The 14,924-nt window shown below is 42.0% G+C and overlaps 4 protein-coding genes across 5 annotated transcripts; 3 read left to right on the forward strand and 1 right to left on the reverse strand.

Moving 5' to 3' along the window:
- The first annotated feature begins 146 nt into the window (after window positions 1-146).
- Window positions 147-3,590, forward strand: LOC119563261 (lysosomal acid glucosylceramidase). The gene is made up of 9 exons (XM_037876575.1): window positions 147-245; window positions 314-456; window positions 738-897; window positions 959-1,106; window positions 1,167-1,487; window positions 1,545-1,674; window positions 1,767-1,880; window positions 1,938-2,461; window positions 3,206-3,590. Exons 1-9 carry the CDS (start codon window positions 194-196, stop codon window positions 3,303-3,305), a joined length of 1,692 nt encoding a protein of 563 aa, XP_037732503.1. The 5' UTR covers window positions 147-193; the 3' UTR covers window positions 3,306-3,590.
- A 2,165-nt stretch (window positions 3,591-5,755) lies between these two features.
- Window positions 5,756-6,975, forward strand: LOC119563359 (alpha-tocopherol transfer protein-like). Its single transcript, XM_037876710.1, has 3 exons — window positions 5,756-6,048; window positions 6,234-6,606; window positions 6,670-6,975. The coding sequence occupies exons 1-3, from the start codon at window positions 5,756-5,758 to the stop codon at window positions 6,922-6,924; spliced, it is 921 nt and encodes a 306-aa protein (XP_037732638.1). The 3' UTR covers window positions 6,925-6,975.
- Window positions 6,976-7,148: 173 nt separating this feature from the next.
- Window positions 7,149-8,696, forward strand: LOC119563358 (alpha-tocopherol transfer protein-like). The gene is made up of 3 exons (XM_037876708.1): window positions 7,149-7,529; window positions 7,786-8,158; window positions 8,408-8,696. The coding sequence occupies exons 1-3, from the start codon at window positions 7,228-7,230 to the stop codon at window positions 8,666-8,668; spliced, it is 936 nt and encodes a 311-aa protein (XP_037732636.1). The 5' UTR covers window positions 7,149-7,227; the 3' UTR covers window positions 8,669-8,696.
- Window positions 8,683-14,755, reverse strand: LOC119563357 (myogenic-determination protein). 2 transcript variants are annotated; one of them, XM_037876707.1, is made up of 6 exons: window positions 14,664-14,727; window positions 13,611-14,488; window positions 12,240-12,362; window positions 12,098-12,172; window positions 9,082-9,160; window positions 8,683-9,015 (listed from the first exon to the last, which is right to left on the reverse strand). In XM_037876707.1, the coding sequence occupies exons 2-6, from the start codon at window positions 14,133-14,135 to the stop codon at window positions 8,822-8,824; spliced, it is 996 nt and encodes a 331-aa protein (XP_037732635.1). In that variant the 5' UTR covers window positions 14,136-14,488; window positions 14,664-14,727; the 3' UTR covers window positions 8,683-8,821. The 2 variants fall into 2 exon arrangements, with proteins under 2 accessions (XP_037732635.1, XP_037732634.1); XM_037876706.1 differs by having other exon boundaries at window positions 13,611-14,755.
- Window positions 14,756-14,924: the final 169 nt, after the last annotated feature.

The following is a 14,924-nucleotide window of genomic DNA, read 5'->3' on the forward strand; positions in this document are numbered from 1 at the left end:
TAGCTATTTGCCGGTCCGGCTGCTTTATCAAATCAACAGCTGAGCCCGGGTCAAGTGGCGTTCGAAAACATAAACATCAAGTTGAGCGAATTTCGGTTGCTTGATCATTCGAAAGCAAAGTGGCTCTCGTTTTGAGCTCAGTTGTGGACAGGCCTTCGATCGAGTCGCATTGTCTCTTGGCTGGATTGCAAATATGAAGACACTTTGGACTTGCTTTCTTTTTGCAGTCACCGCAATCTGTGCAGGTGAGCGGGAAATAATAAATTCATGCCTACCTGAACACCCGAAAAACTTACTTAAATACCTGTTGCAGGTGCTCCAGAAAACCAGGTGCCCTGCGATTTGCGCGAAACGAGCCATGGAAGTGTGTGCGTTTGCAACAGCACCTACTGCGATTATCTGGAACAGCCCCAACTCACTGATAGCTCCCAGATTGTGGTGATTAGCTCCAGCAAGGTGAGTCAGCAGGATTACCAGCACTCGCGGTCACAGAAATAGCATTTCAAAAAAAGTATATGGCAAATACTTTTTACGACCTTATCAGGCATGTTTTTAGAATCGATAAAGTAAATTAAATTCGCTATTTAAACGAATTGGGTATAGTTATAACTATTATCAAACTTTGATTGGGTTTTATTTTTTATCGGATTCGAATAAAACTAGATTTGTGCCTGCTTTTCCTTAAAGCATAGATCATATTATCATCCAAGTTTTAATACAATTTAAACATTTTTCAGGATGGCTTACGCTTTAAGAAGACAACAGGATATATTACAGACGGAAAACCTTTAACAGTCGAAGACAAACAGTTTACTGATGAGAACTTCATGGCAGAGGCGATTGTGGTGGATCAGCAGAGAGCCTGGTTGCAGTTGGCCAACATTCCCCAACGCTTGTGTAGCTAAGAAAATAATACATATATCAAAACATATCAATAATATCATTTATACAATTTCAGTTATCAATGCTAGCACTAAGACCTTTCGGATATCCGTGAAACGAGAGCAGCGATTTCAGAATGTTTCCATTTTTGGTGGGGCCTTTACAGGAACGGTCTCACATTTAATTAAACAATTGCCAGAAGAGCTACAAGATCATGTCTATAAGTAAGATTTAATAGGAAACCATTCTGAAATATATTTGTTATTAAACTATCCTTACAACAGATCCTATTACCATCCCGATGGAATTGCCTACAACACTGTTCGAATGTCAATTGGTGGTTCGGACTTTGATATGGAACCCTGGGCCTACAACGAGTGGCCCCGAAACGATCCACAGCTAAGTAACTTTACATCCCTCGATCCGAGGGATCTGCAGAAAATTGAGCAACTGAATCGCTTAAAGACAGTTGGTCAACTGGATGAACTGAAGATCATGGGTGCCGCCTGGAGTGCTCCACCGTGGATGAAGAGCAACGATCGCTGGACAGGATTTGGCCAGTTGAAATCGGAATATTACCAAACCTGGGCGCTTTACCACCTCAAGTGAGAATGTTCTGGGCAATATATGTGCCATTTATGAGGGACTTGATATTCTTGCAGATTTCTCGAACTCATGCGGGCTAAAAATATGCCGATTTGGGCCATATCCACTGGCAATGAGCCGCTAAACGGCGTCATCGGCTTCTTCTTTGTGCACTTCATGAGCATGGGCTGGACGCCCTGGCAGCAGGTATGAGCCATTAGCCATTACCCATTCGAAATTGGCCACTGGCCATCGATCACGATTCTGGCTATTAAGCATGTCGACATTTTTTCGGCCAGGCTATTTGGCTGAACGACAATCTGGGACCGACCATCAGGAACTCGGCGGAGAGCAAGGTGCTCATCTTTGGCAATGACGACCAGCGGTACACCTATCCCTCATGGTTCCGAAAGGTATTTAGAGTCTATAACAGAAAGTAGAAAAAATATAATTAATCTATAATTCTTTAGATGCGCTCTTCCCGCAACAATTCACTATCCTTTTTGGATGGTCTGGCGGTCCATTGGTACTGGGACGAGCTGGTAGGTCCACAACTCATTGACCAGGCTCACACGGAGATGCCGAAGAAGATGATATTAAATACGGAGTCCTGCATCGGGGATAAGCCCTGGCAGACCCATGGACCGGAGCTGGGAAGTTGGCAGCGTGGCGAGAGCTATATGAGGGCCTATACCCAGGATCTGAGGCACAACTTCAATGGCTGGTTGGATTGGAATCTGGTGCTGGACGAACAGGGCGGTCCCAACTATGTGAAGAACTACGTGGACGCTCCCATCATTGTGAATGCCACGAGTCGTAGTGAGATATACAAGCAGCCGATCTTCTATGCCATAGGGCACTTCTCCAAGTTCCTGCCACCGCAGTCTGTGCGCATCGAAACGCAAATCGAGAACCAGCGAAATGCCTTCACCCAGCTGAGTGTTGTGGGCTTCCAGCGACCAGACGGCAGTGTGGCGTTGATCATATACAATGGGTAAGTGTTAATAAACTGGGGGAAATAATATAACTAAATTGCAAAACTAAGGAACATTGGGAAACGGAATTAACCATTAAATGGGACCAAACCATGGAATTGTCAATTAGACCAATAAAACATTTAACCTTACAACAACTAAATACTATAACGTTACTATTTTTTCAAAACTTGTACATCAATATAGTAGCCTAGGCCACGATAAAGTAAATATTATTCTTTTTTGGTAGTACAAAATTGTACACATACTTAAATATTCGCGTAGGTCAGTTTACCTATCAAATTTATAAATTATTGTTAATGAGTTTTCTAAAATGATTATTATGTCATTCCTATTAATGAATTAATTAAATTTATACATTTTGTAGAATTTTATAACGATAAGGTCTAATTTCTGTTAGATTTATTTTGATCCATCAATGAAATCCATTCAAAATGGAGAAAATTAACATTCATTATAATGGGAATCTGCCTATACCAATAGTTTAATACATTTTAAGGTAGTAGGCAATTTTTAATTAATCTTAGAAACTCTGAAAGAAAATTTCCTAAATTTTCGAGTGATTTTTCCAAGTGCCTCTTGCGCATCTATTTCGGGTTGCATCTGCGACGGTGCCGCTTAAGTGCGTCAACTTAATTGCCGACAACGTTGCGATTCCATTTTATGAATGTCTCTAATGGAGACCCTGCACTCCGATACTTTTATTCGAAATTTTCTAAGTCCCTGCTCTTGTAATCTTGCAGCCAGAACCTGCCGGTGGATGTGGCCCTCAATGATAGCCAGCGTGGAGCGATCAACCTCCGCCTGCCGCCGCGCTCCTGGCACACGGTGCTCTACAAATGAGTCTTCCCGGAACCCAACTATATAGTAACTTAAACTAGGCTAGGAGGAGGGGGCAAGGAGTCCAGCTGCCGCTGCCCAGAGGACCAATTGAGGCTCAAGTGACAGCGGCGCAACGGAAGCCAATAAATCGACCCTCAACAGGATGAGCAGGATAATGGGCACGAGGAGATGGGGATTCGAATACAAGGATGTAATGCCAGATATGCGGAGACAGCGGAAATTTGTTTAAGCCTCTCAATTTGCCGGAACGCGTCTGTTTACAATGAAATTTCATTTGCCGTTTAATTTTCGTCGTTTTCTTTTTTGAGGGGGACGGGGACGGGGCGGCATGGTACAAACGTCATGCATGTTCTATATAGTATATAGGAACATATCTCGGATCAAGTTGAGTGACAACTGCCAGTCGAGCGGCAACGACGGGTAACCAAAAAAAAATGCCTCTCGCTCTCGAATATTATCTTAAGGCTAGCGCTTCGAGTTCTCGTATTCGTATATTTGTTCAATATGCTCTATAAATATGATTGTCAATTGAGCGCCAAGCAAATGCATTTTCCCATTTTCCCCGCCTTTTTCCTCTCTCCCTCGCACTTGGCGCACAAAATGGGGCGTTTTATGTAAGTCTATAAATTAAAACATGAAACGTTTATAAACCCATATGACTGCTTGTTGTAGCAGACTCAACTGCAGCGATACGCTTCCATTTTGTTTTGAATTACATATAAGTATGCGAAATAATATAAATATATTTTTGAATTTCGGTGACTCGCATTGTTTTTATTGCTTGAACCACTTAAGATAAAAACTTTATCGTTTGCCAAATGTTTTTGTAAAATATTATTCTTAATAACCCAAATGCATATGCTTAAATTTAAATTTGTTTTCCGATTAATATTAAATCGCTTATAACAAATTATTGAGAAATTAGTTAATTTTGATTTTTTATTTTTAAGGACTGTTGTGATTTTTAATCTGCTAAAAAAATACCACTATATTTACTATGGCCTCCGGGAACTCTATTTACTCTTGTCTACAATGCATTGATTATTTACGGACATTAAAATGATCTCTCGAGTACAAAGTTCCTTGAAAATTCCAAAATATTACAGATTGATTGAGCCGTCTGTAAGCCACTCTCGGAGGCATTAATTCCATACCCTTTTGTGTCAAGACTCCCAGCGATTCCTTGTGGCATCCATCACTTTCGCCGAGTGCAGCATATGCAGTCCGAGCATATCTGAAGTGCTTACAACAAAATACACTTATCAGCAATGAGTGTGTCAATTACATACCCACACTATGCATATCCCTCACCCTTTTCGCCCCTCAAGAGAGTGCCAACATCGGGCAATGTGTCGAGTGCGATGGTGCACTGCAGCGGGCTGTTAATGAGGCTCATTATTAATATGGCAACGATATGTTTGTGTCATGAGCAATGGGATGGCTGCGAAGGGAATTTACACGCGCTGCCCTGTCAGCACGAAGATCAAAGCGCAGCCTCCAGTGGCTTCGAATCCGTATCGGGATCCCAAGTCCCATGGCCATAATGTGTTATGAGTTATTGGCGGAGTGGGAGGATGATCCGCTTCCTGGGCTCCCAGTTCTACGGAGCAACAGATCGCCAGATCTCCGGCTTGTCAGCAGCTGACAGCGCCATGTCATAGCAATTTGCCCAGCCGTAGGTGTTCCATGTCAACTTCATCAGCGCATCGCCACCTACCCGAGATGTCGGTGTATAATGCCCTCTGACAGGCACTCAAATTGAATGCTCACAACACGGACAACCGACGAACTGGATACTATTTAGCGTTAGATTTATTTCGGGCATTAAACGGAGATCGCATTTCAAAAGAGAGTACTCGTGCACTGGAAAAAAAGATAGTTAAAGTGGTTATGAGAATATATACAAAAAAATTTTCCATCTCAGCTATATGACTAATTATAATTCAAAATACTTAATCATTTTAGAAGCAATGGTTATCAGCGATATTTTGTAAAGTGTTAAAAAAAAGTTATATCTATTCTTAGAATACAAAAGTATCCAAAAGTTCCCAGCTTGTATTTTCTTTTAATTTTGGGAACACATCTTTAAACAATTCAATCTCAGTGCATGAGCATCTATTTCCCAAATGTGCGCGAGAAGGGCACTTAAGAGATCTCTTTAGACAGGCGCCGGATGTGCGCTAACACTCTGCTATATCCCCTATATAGTACATCTCCCGTATAGTTTTTTACCAACATCCAAATTCCAGTCCCCGAGCTGGGGAAAAGTGCAAGTTACAACTGTGTGTAGATATCGACCATGAAGCGGCTGTATTTTCCCAATTCGAATAGCCCAATCGATAAGATTAGATATGAGGGCCACCCACCACCAGATGGAGAGGGAAATGGGCAAATTAGATATATCATAACTGGGACCAAATGCCATCAAACAGCGCATAGCCGTTACCAAAATGCGACGTCCACTCTCGCCAACATTGGCCAAATTGGCCGAGAAGGAGGTGAACGAGACGCCCGATCGGATTCAGCAGGACATTATTATCCTGCGCGTCTGGATACGCCAGCAACCACATCTTCGCGCCAGAACAGATGTGGATTTTTTGATCGCCTTTTTAAGGCGCTGCAGATACAGTTTGGAGGAGACCAAGCGCCGGATCGACCGCTACTTTACCCACTACAACCTTTTTCCGGAGATTATGAACAATCGCTGTGTTACCCAACGACTTTTGGATATCAATCGAATGGGGTAAGCTATGTATTAAGCTGAAAAAATCATCTTCTTAAAAGCAAAATCAGAATCCTTTTAAACGGACTTAGGAAATAGCTTTGCTTGTGTTTTGCCGCCACACGTACAGTGTGTCACAATTATTGCAACATTTTTCCATCGCAAAAGTTATTGGAGCCACCTATAATTCCCGTTTTACCTTTCAGTATCTGCCTTTATCCGGACATGCCTAAGGGAGATAGTCGTACCGCCATGTTCATAGCCCGATTTGGCCACTTTGATCCCAATCTGTACATGCTGCGTGAGATCTACCACTTTTCCTCGATGGCCATGGAGGTGATAGCGCTGGAGAATGACTATGCCTCGCTGGCTGGGATTTGCGAAATCATTGACCTGGAGGGCGTGAACTCGGATAAAATGCGGCGATTCGATAGAGTTTTATTTCGCAAGTGGTGGAACTGGCTCTACAATTGTAGTCCTCTGAAGGTCAAGGAAATGTACATCATAAACATGCCCAAGGATATTCAGGGTACCGTCATGTTTCTGTACAATGTGCTCAGCATGCAAGTTAACTATCCAGTGGGTATTACAATTTTTAATATTTCTTAAACAATATCTCTCTAAACATCTATCATTTTGTAGATACGGGTTCTGAAAAACAGCGAGGAGCTGATCGAGCATATTGGCAAGGACTCCCTGCCGGAGGAGTATGGCGGCACCAATGGTCATATGGGCGAGTGTGTGGCCTACATGGAGGACCTGCTGAACAGCTACCGTGGTTATTTCGAGCAGGACTGCAACTACGGGACCATCGAGGAACTGCGTCACGGCGAGATAGCCACCTATGAGGCGGAATTCGGAGCCAGTGGCTCCTTTCGTCGACTAAACTGGGATTAACGCTGACCCGGATGTAGAAAATCCATCTCTTTCCCTTTCCAAACGCATATCCATATCCAAACACATTCCAAACTCCGCTGTAGTCGATCAATTAAAGATAACGACCACCACCTATCATCTATCTATGCACTCGTGTATCTATATCTATCAGCCGGCCGACGGGTTTCGGGTTGCCGTTCCAGCTAGTTTACAAGGTGTTGGTCCCGATTAGATAGCGCCATAGCCAGCACCATTAACACCACTTCGACCACGGCGGTGCGTCAGTGGTTTTGGCATTCAGTTAGCATTGGAAAAAGCGCCGGAATGGCGACCAAACTGAGACCTCTCGATCCCCAATTGGCGGCTCTGGCCAAGAGCGAGTGCAACGAGGAGCAGGCCCAGCGATCGGAGATCATAGTAACCATCCAGACGTGGATCACCAAGTCGCCGCACCTCAAGGCCCCCACCGATGAGCACCTAATCCTGGCCTTCCTGCGGCGCTGCCGTTTCAGTCAGGAGGAGGCCAAGCGGCGATTGGACAACTACTACTCCCTGCGCAACGTATTCCCGGAGGTCCTGGGTTCGCGGCAGGTGGACGATGCCCTGCTCACACAGCTCCAAAGAGGGTGGGTTATAGTTCCTGTCCTGTCACAAAATATTTTAATTTCAATTTTTAAATCGGTAGTGTCAGAAGTAACGATTTGTTAAAAGCCTTATCATAGTAATGGTGAAAATAATTTATTCACTCACTATCTATGGACAGTACTTGCGGAAAATTAATATCGTATGGGCTGTGTATACCTAACAAACACTGATTAACATTTTTTTTTATTCTGTTCTAAAAAGTATTTGAAATTGCTAATTTACTCTCCACATCTACAGAATCCATGTAATACCCAGTCGACCGGTGAGTCCCGAGGGACCGCGGGTTATCATCTCGCAGTTCCGTAATATTGATCCCAAGAAATCAAATCCCCGCGAGGCCTTCAAACTGGTCTTCATCATGCTGGAACTACTGGCCCTGGAGTGCGATAATGCATCGATTTCCGGCTTGGTTTGGGTTGTGGATGCCCGGGATGTGACCATGGAGCAGATGCTGCAATATGATCCCTTCCTGCTGAAGAAAGCCTTTGCCTTGGTGGACCAGTGCATTCCACTGCGATTTGTGGAGATCCATATGATAAATATGCGAAAGGAGGGACAAACCATTTTCAATTTCGTGACCAAGTTCTTGCCCTCCAAACTGCCTTTTAAGGTGAGTCATTATATGGTATATGTAATAAAAATTATACTTAAAAAAATTATACTATTTATTCCTCGGAATTCATAGAGCACTAAATTTAAGAACTTTGCTTACAATAGCTGTAAACATAAATGTATTTGTAAATCGCCGCAACATTTTATTCATCTTTTCTTTGTATGTTTATTTTTTTTGGCTATTTTCTTAAGGATTTGAAATAAATATAAATAATATATGGTATATATTAACCTTCCTGATTCACAGTTCGTGGTGCACAAGAAGTCGGAGGATCTGTACCAGCACCTGCCCAGAGATGCGATGACCATCGAGTATGGGGGAACCAATGGCTACCATGCAGAGGCCATTGATCATTGGCGCCAGAAGCTGCTGGACAACAAGGATTACCTGGCCAAGGATGCCCAGTACGGAACCAACGAGAAACTCCGTGTGGGATTGGCCAGTGCCTGGGCCAATGGAGAACTGGACGGGATGAGCGGATCCTTCCGCAAACTGGAGCTGGACTAAGTTAAAGACTCTAATTGCTGTTTTCAATTACCGTTTAATTAAGTGCTAAAGCTATACAAATAATTTAAGGCCTATTCGGGTCACTGGGTATCTCGTGTATCCTCTTAAAAAATAGCTTTACAATTTCCTAGTTGGGTTTTTTAAATCCTAGTGCTAAGTGCTGCATTTCCGTTTGAAGTTCGCGTGCAGAGATGTGGGTGCAGTGGCTCCAGATGTGGGCGGCGTCTTGGAATCAGCAGGCGAGGGCGTGGCCTTGTTTTGAATGGGACTCGTGGTGCTCTTGTTGATGCTCTGGACAATGAGGTTCAGACAGTCCAAACTTGAGCCATTGGCATTGCCTTCAAAGTCTGTTGAAAGGGTAGATTTCATAATTAATATTTTTAAAAATTTTAAAGATTGTTTAGCAATCGCACCTGTAAACTGGCCATATTTCTCCATGTGCTTATTGTAGAAACTCAGTTTATCTTCTAAATAGGCACCGGCATAAGAGCTCTGAAAAAACATATATGTAAAAGATATAAACTTTTAGTTGCCTCAAGCGAAATTGGGGGAAACAATAAATTACAGAAAAGTGTCGCCGGGGCGAAATGACAACGTCAAAAATGCTCCGGACCTGTCAACTTGGCCAACAAGTGCCATTCGAAATGCAGTCTAATGATGAGATTAAGCCAAAAATTTATGCAAGTAAAGATTCCACACGCCAATTAAAATGCATTGAACCACCGCATTCTCTGCACCATTGTGGGGCATTGTGTGCTGCACACTTATTAGCAATTAAATTAATTTGATGCTATATTTTTGGTGCGCATACGCAGACGACAAGGCATCCGGAGATTCGCTCGGGATTTCATTAGAAAAATTCGCTTTAACGCCGATGCTAAGCAAATTATAATTGCCACTTCTGGGTGGGTTTCCTTTATCCCCCCCATCTATCTTTCCCCATCTGAAGTGCCGTCAGTTCGTCTGCAAGGATCGGGAAAAAAAGAGCATCCCATGTTTATATTTAGCGGACAACAAAGTATCGAGGAGCAGAACAACAGAATTCAACCCGAGTGAACTGAACTAAACTGAACGAGAACAGACGAACTCACACTGCACTTTTATAAAGCGATTTATCATTTTCCAAGCGTTTAGTGACAGCCTGCGCTCGATATGCGACAACCCACAGACCGGTACACGGGAAAAAATTACTCGAAATGGGGCTACATTTTAGGTATTTAAATTTAGGTGATCAATATATAAATTTGTATCCAAAAATATTAAACTTGGGAGCAAACAAAGACCACCAGGATCATAATAGATCTTTGCAAATGTAAAATAAATCGCTTTACAAACATACAACTTTTTCCGGTGCACTTGTTTGTATGACTATATGGTATTTCGGTGTATTTCATTTCTTCGAGCATATATCATGCGTTGTATCTGAATGAAATGCCACTTATCACTTGGGCATTCTGTTTCTTGGATTGCGTAAAGATCATAAGCCGCTTTTTGGCGCGCTCCTCTTAGAAGTTCTCCTCCGGTTTTTGAGAGCACATAACGGATATGCGGCATTATACGATTTGTTAACCACAAGCAGCATCAGTTTTTACCATGAAATATGCTTTTAATATACTAAACCCACTGGTGAGATATTGCTTTATTTTTACGAGTGCTGCGGTCACTCGCAAAATCTTATAATCCGTTTGTGAAAAAGCTCTATTGATGGCCATGATTGTCATGTCATATTTGTCATATTTATAAAAAGATGAAGAACTTATAATTTCTAAGTCATTAAACATGTGGCCCCAAACCAACTATATCACAAGACCCTAAGAAAAAAGTACCTTTTTCCTACCTACATTATTAACTGTTAAAAATTCCTGAGAAATATTTGACTATCTATTAATTGAGGTATAACGTAAGTCAAAGATAACAAAATGTACACAAGCATATCTATACCAAGATGTTTTGTTGTGATCGTAAAAAGCTTAATTGAAGGGAACCCTACCACGCACTGACTCACTTTTCAGGTCTACGTTTATCAATGGATTGATTGAACACACATTACACGCATCTTTGGGTGAGTCATTTGCACCCAGAAGTTCTATCTTGCCACTTAAATGATTATGGCTTCAATTACGTAGAATTTTGACCGATAGACGGCATGGCATTTGATTTCGGCGACACTTAACGCCATGTATATCTGGAGTACTTCAATTTATTGGCCAAGATAAGCGAGTTTATAGGGAACCTCGAGATACACATTTCGACTTGGGGACAGTTCAAAAGGAAATCTTGTACTTAAATCGCGCAGGTTTATAAATACACACAGGCTCCAAATGAATGGATATGGATGGGATGGATGGATTGCCAGAGTCTGAAATGCATTTGAATGTCTGCACGTTTGGCGCGATGCCAGTTTTTAATCAAACTATGGCCGCACATTAATATCTGCCAATGGGGGGCGCAGTCAACATACAAATATGCTAAGTTTTATGGTAAATTAACAAATTTGTACATTAAAAATGTGAAAAACTTAAACAAACTGCATGGAAATTACTCAACGCAGGCCAACCCGAAATGAAAAGGGGGGCGATTGCGATGGCGATGGCAAAAATGTTTGCATAATTGTTCACAATTTGTTCGCCTGTCATTTGGGAGTACGTATATCCCGCTCCCGTTGCCCCACTTTCCGGACTCGTACCCCCACTCTAAAGCCATGTCTTGCAACACCTTTCGAAGAAGAACACCCCGAGATCTTGTCATGTTTTTCCTGTGCAATTTGTCAACTGCCACATTGGACTTTTTTGATTTTTCCCGGCGCAGGAAAACTATTATGAAACAGAAAAGCGATCGTCGCAATCCACCAAACATGGGGATGACGATTCCAACTCCAATGAATTTGTTGTAATTAATTTACAACACGATTTCCATTCCATTCATATGGTCTACGGGGCGGGCTTATAAAAAGAAAATTTATTTATTGCCTTTCACTAAATGCGCAGACAACGACGACGACGACCCTTTCCCTGCCACCGTAAATTCTCCGGCTATTTGTCCTCTCCTCTTTTTGGAATAAAAGTTTTGGAATATACTTCTCTGAGATCATAACTCATAATGTTCCCGGTAATCGGGTGAATCTCCAAGGAGGTTGGAGGATAGCCGGCGGAGCTTATTAAGTCGCACGTCAGTGAGCGCATAAATTCCGGTCAGCAGATACAGATACAGATACAACAGATATCGGATGGGGATCTTTCGTTCGGGTATCCGTATATTCTATTTTCATGTTTTCGGGCATTGCGGCCAGACCCTGAGATTTTGATGAATGTGCGCGTCGCCAAAGAAAAATGTACGAAAGCGCTGCTCATGCATGAGAATTTTACGAGAAAATAATTGCGGAACGTTATTCGGGGCTTAATATTAATTGGCGTTCAGCGGAAAACTTACCAGATAATCGGACTGGCAGCTTTTGCCGCTTAGACTGGGCGCCAGGTTGTCGCCATCGCGTGTTGGATTGGATTCCTATAATCCAAAAAAAAAGGCGATTACCTTTGGTTAAAATACTTATGAAGGAGACGTTCTGACATACCTGTAACAAGTCCTCCAGGCTCTCAATATACTCGATGGCATTGCGCAATATCTCGACCTTGGGCAGCCGCTGGTTGGGATTGGATGATGTGCGTCGCTTGAGGATCTCAAAGGCCTCGTTAACCTAGAATGCCAGAGGAACAATCAATTAATGGCCATCGTTGAAATCATGGAAATCCATTAGGCGCGCCATAAAAACACAGCACCAGGCGTGTTCCCCTTTAAGTGGCTGTTTAATAAAACATATTTTAAATTAAATAGAGCATAAAATTTTTGAACAATTAAACCGTTTGCCCGTCGTCTGTCTCTTTATGACAGCCAGCCCCTGTTTCTCCCCCCTGAGTTCCCCTTCACTAATGGCTCTATGTGGAGCTATAAATACGGTTGGTTCATCCAAAACTTTTACGATTGTCAAACTCATAAATGGCGCTGTTTAACTCTTGGTCTTGGCAAATCTTTATGCTTTACACTCGTTGGGTGGTTTCCCTTCTGCGTTTTATGTCAATGGATCCTCCCTGGTGGGACTGGGACAGGCCATCCCAAGGCAAGTGGCGATGTGTTAATTTGTGGCGTGCTAGCGGCCCTAATGACATTGCAACAAAGTTGCAGTCCTTAAACGTGAGGGAATTTCCAACATAACAATAATCTATTTCGAGATTCGACTGAGGATTAACAACAAAAATATTGCTAGCATGCGGTTAATAAAAGAGCTCTCTGATGTTACTCAGATGTCAAATGCCATGAATGCTATATTAGCATCAGTAATACATACTTTTACTAATAAGATACCTAGCATAAATCTACTTTTTACACAGTGAAAATTATGCCTTAAAATTCGACTTTTTCGGTGTCAATATAGAATCAAAACCTTATAAAAAATAAAATAAAGCGTTTTAGACAGCATAGATATAAAAATGTTTCAGCCCTGTTCTTGCACCTAAAACTTTTGCTAGTTTCTCTGTGTAGGATTTTTTGGAATACAATATTCTTCTATTCTTTGATAAAGAAATAAGTGGGTAGCATTAAAATAATTTTAGCCTAGCATATAAAATATAAAAGTTATATTTTTGTATGGTTTTTAATAGAAAGAAAGTGTTAGCAATTACTTTAAGATAAACTAATTTTTAGAATACCTATGTATTATTTCCTCTTTCGAGTAACTTATCTTTCATTTATTTTTGTTTTTAAAGAAAGTATGGACCACATTTAGAATAATATGGTGTGAAAACTATTAAAACTGAACTATTTCTATAACCAACTCGCTAAAAGGGGCTCTAATATTCCATTTAAGGAATAAAACCTCCAGTTATATGCGATTTAAAGTGGGAGCCGGAAAAGTTAAATAGATATTTATTGGAAAAGGGTTCCTTACCTTCCGCAGTCTCCGTCGCTCCCTCATGGTGGCCGCCTTCCGTCGGTCCACGGTGACGCTCTTCTTCTTGCACGCCTTGCAGGCCCAGGTGAGGCAGGGCCTCGAGGATTGGGCGGATGAGCAGACGAGGGGCGCCAGGACGTGCTCCTCGGAACTGAGACTGCTGTTCTCGTCATCGTAGTCGGTGGTGTAGATGGGCGATGGGGTCATAGTCATGCCCAACTGTTTGTCCAACTCCGCCGGATGATTTCCATGGCTGTAATTGCAGGAGGATCCCGATCCGGAGGCGGAGATCGAAGCAGTGCCATTATTTCCCGCACTCGCATCTCCGACGGCATTGAAGCGGCTGAAGAAATTCTGCAGGGTCTGGTGCGGATTCTGGCTGGGATGGGATAGCTGATTATGTTGGCCATAACTGCTAAATCCATATCCAGGATGGGATTGCTGGCCATAGCCGTTGTTGTATTCCTGTTTTATGTTGTGATTTGCGGGCATTTCACTGCTGCCACTATTGTATTTGGTCATTTTGGGACACTTCTCTTTAAAACGGTTATATTATTTTGATGTAATATTTTTGTAAGCACAAGATAAAGTATGTTTAAAAGTATAACTTTTAAAGTTATATGTTATATTATATATATTTATATGTGTTATATATTTATAGCATTATATTTTAGGTGCTTTTTTTTATTCCACAACTTGGAGTTTGTGTGGTGCAACGTTATAATTTATAGGATCCTTATTTTTTCAGTCTAGATTCTGTCGTTTAAAGTTGATGGGAAAGTTGAAATACAACATATCAAAAGACTGTTCTTATAAAGGTTATCTGTACCACACTTGATTTAATGTATTACTCTATAGCCAAGTTGAAAGTGGTGCTGAAAGGATTTTATGATAAGAAATCCCAAAGATGCATTTTCGTTTTTGTTCACTTTTTAAACTGAATCTCAAAGCTCAAGAAGTTTTGAATATATTCCAATTATGGTGTAGGATATTTTTCACGTACACTATATTTTTCGATAAGAAATAGATGTTTATGGAGAGCTGCAATACTTTTAGTGTGCCTTTGGAAGTACAATTCCCACTTTATCTTATGACTCCCGATTCACGCCGATTTGCGAGCCGCAGAGACTACGTACCGCCGTCCGCCGCAAACGCAACACATTTGGTGACGATATCCAAGAACGGATCTCGATCTCGATGTCGGGGCCCCCAGATGTGCTCGCGATCCTCTCGGATGCTCTCCGCGCGGATGCTGCCGCGTTTTGAGTGGCCAGCAGGCGGTGCTCTCGAGTGGTTCCTATTTTTAGAAGC

This window comes from Drosophila subpulchrella, chromosome 3R (assembly GCF_014743375.2).
Source record: "Drosophila subpulchrella strain 33 F10 #4 breed RU33 chromosome 3R, RU_Dsub_v1.1 Primary Assembly, whole genome shotgun sequence".
Lineage (NCBI taxonomy): Eukaryota > Metazoa > Arthropoda > Insecta > Diptera > Drosophilidae > Drosophila > Drosophila subpulchrella.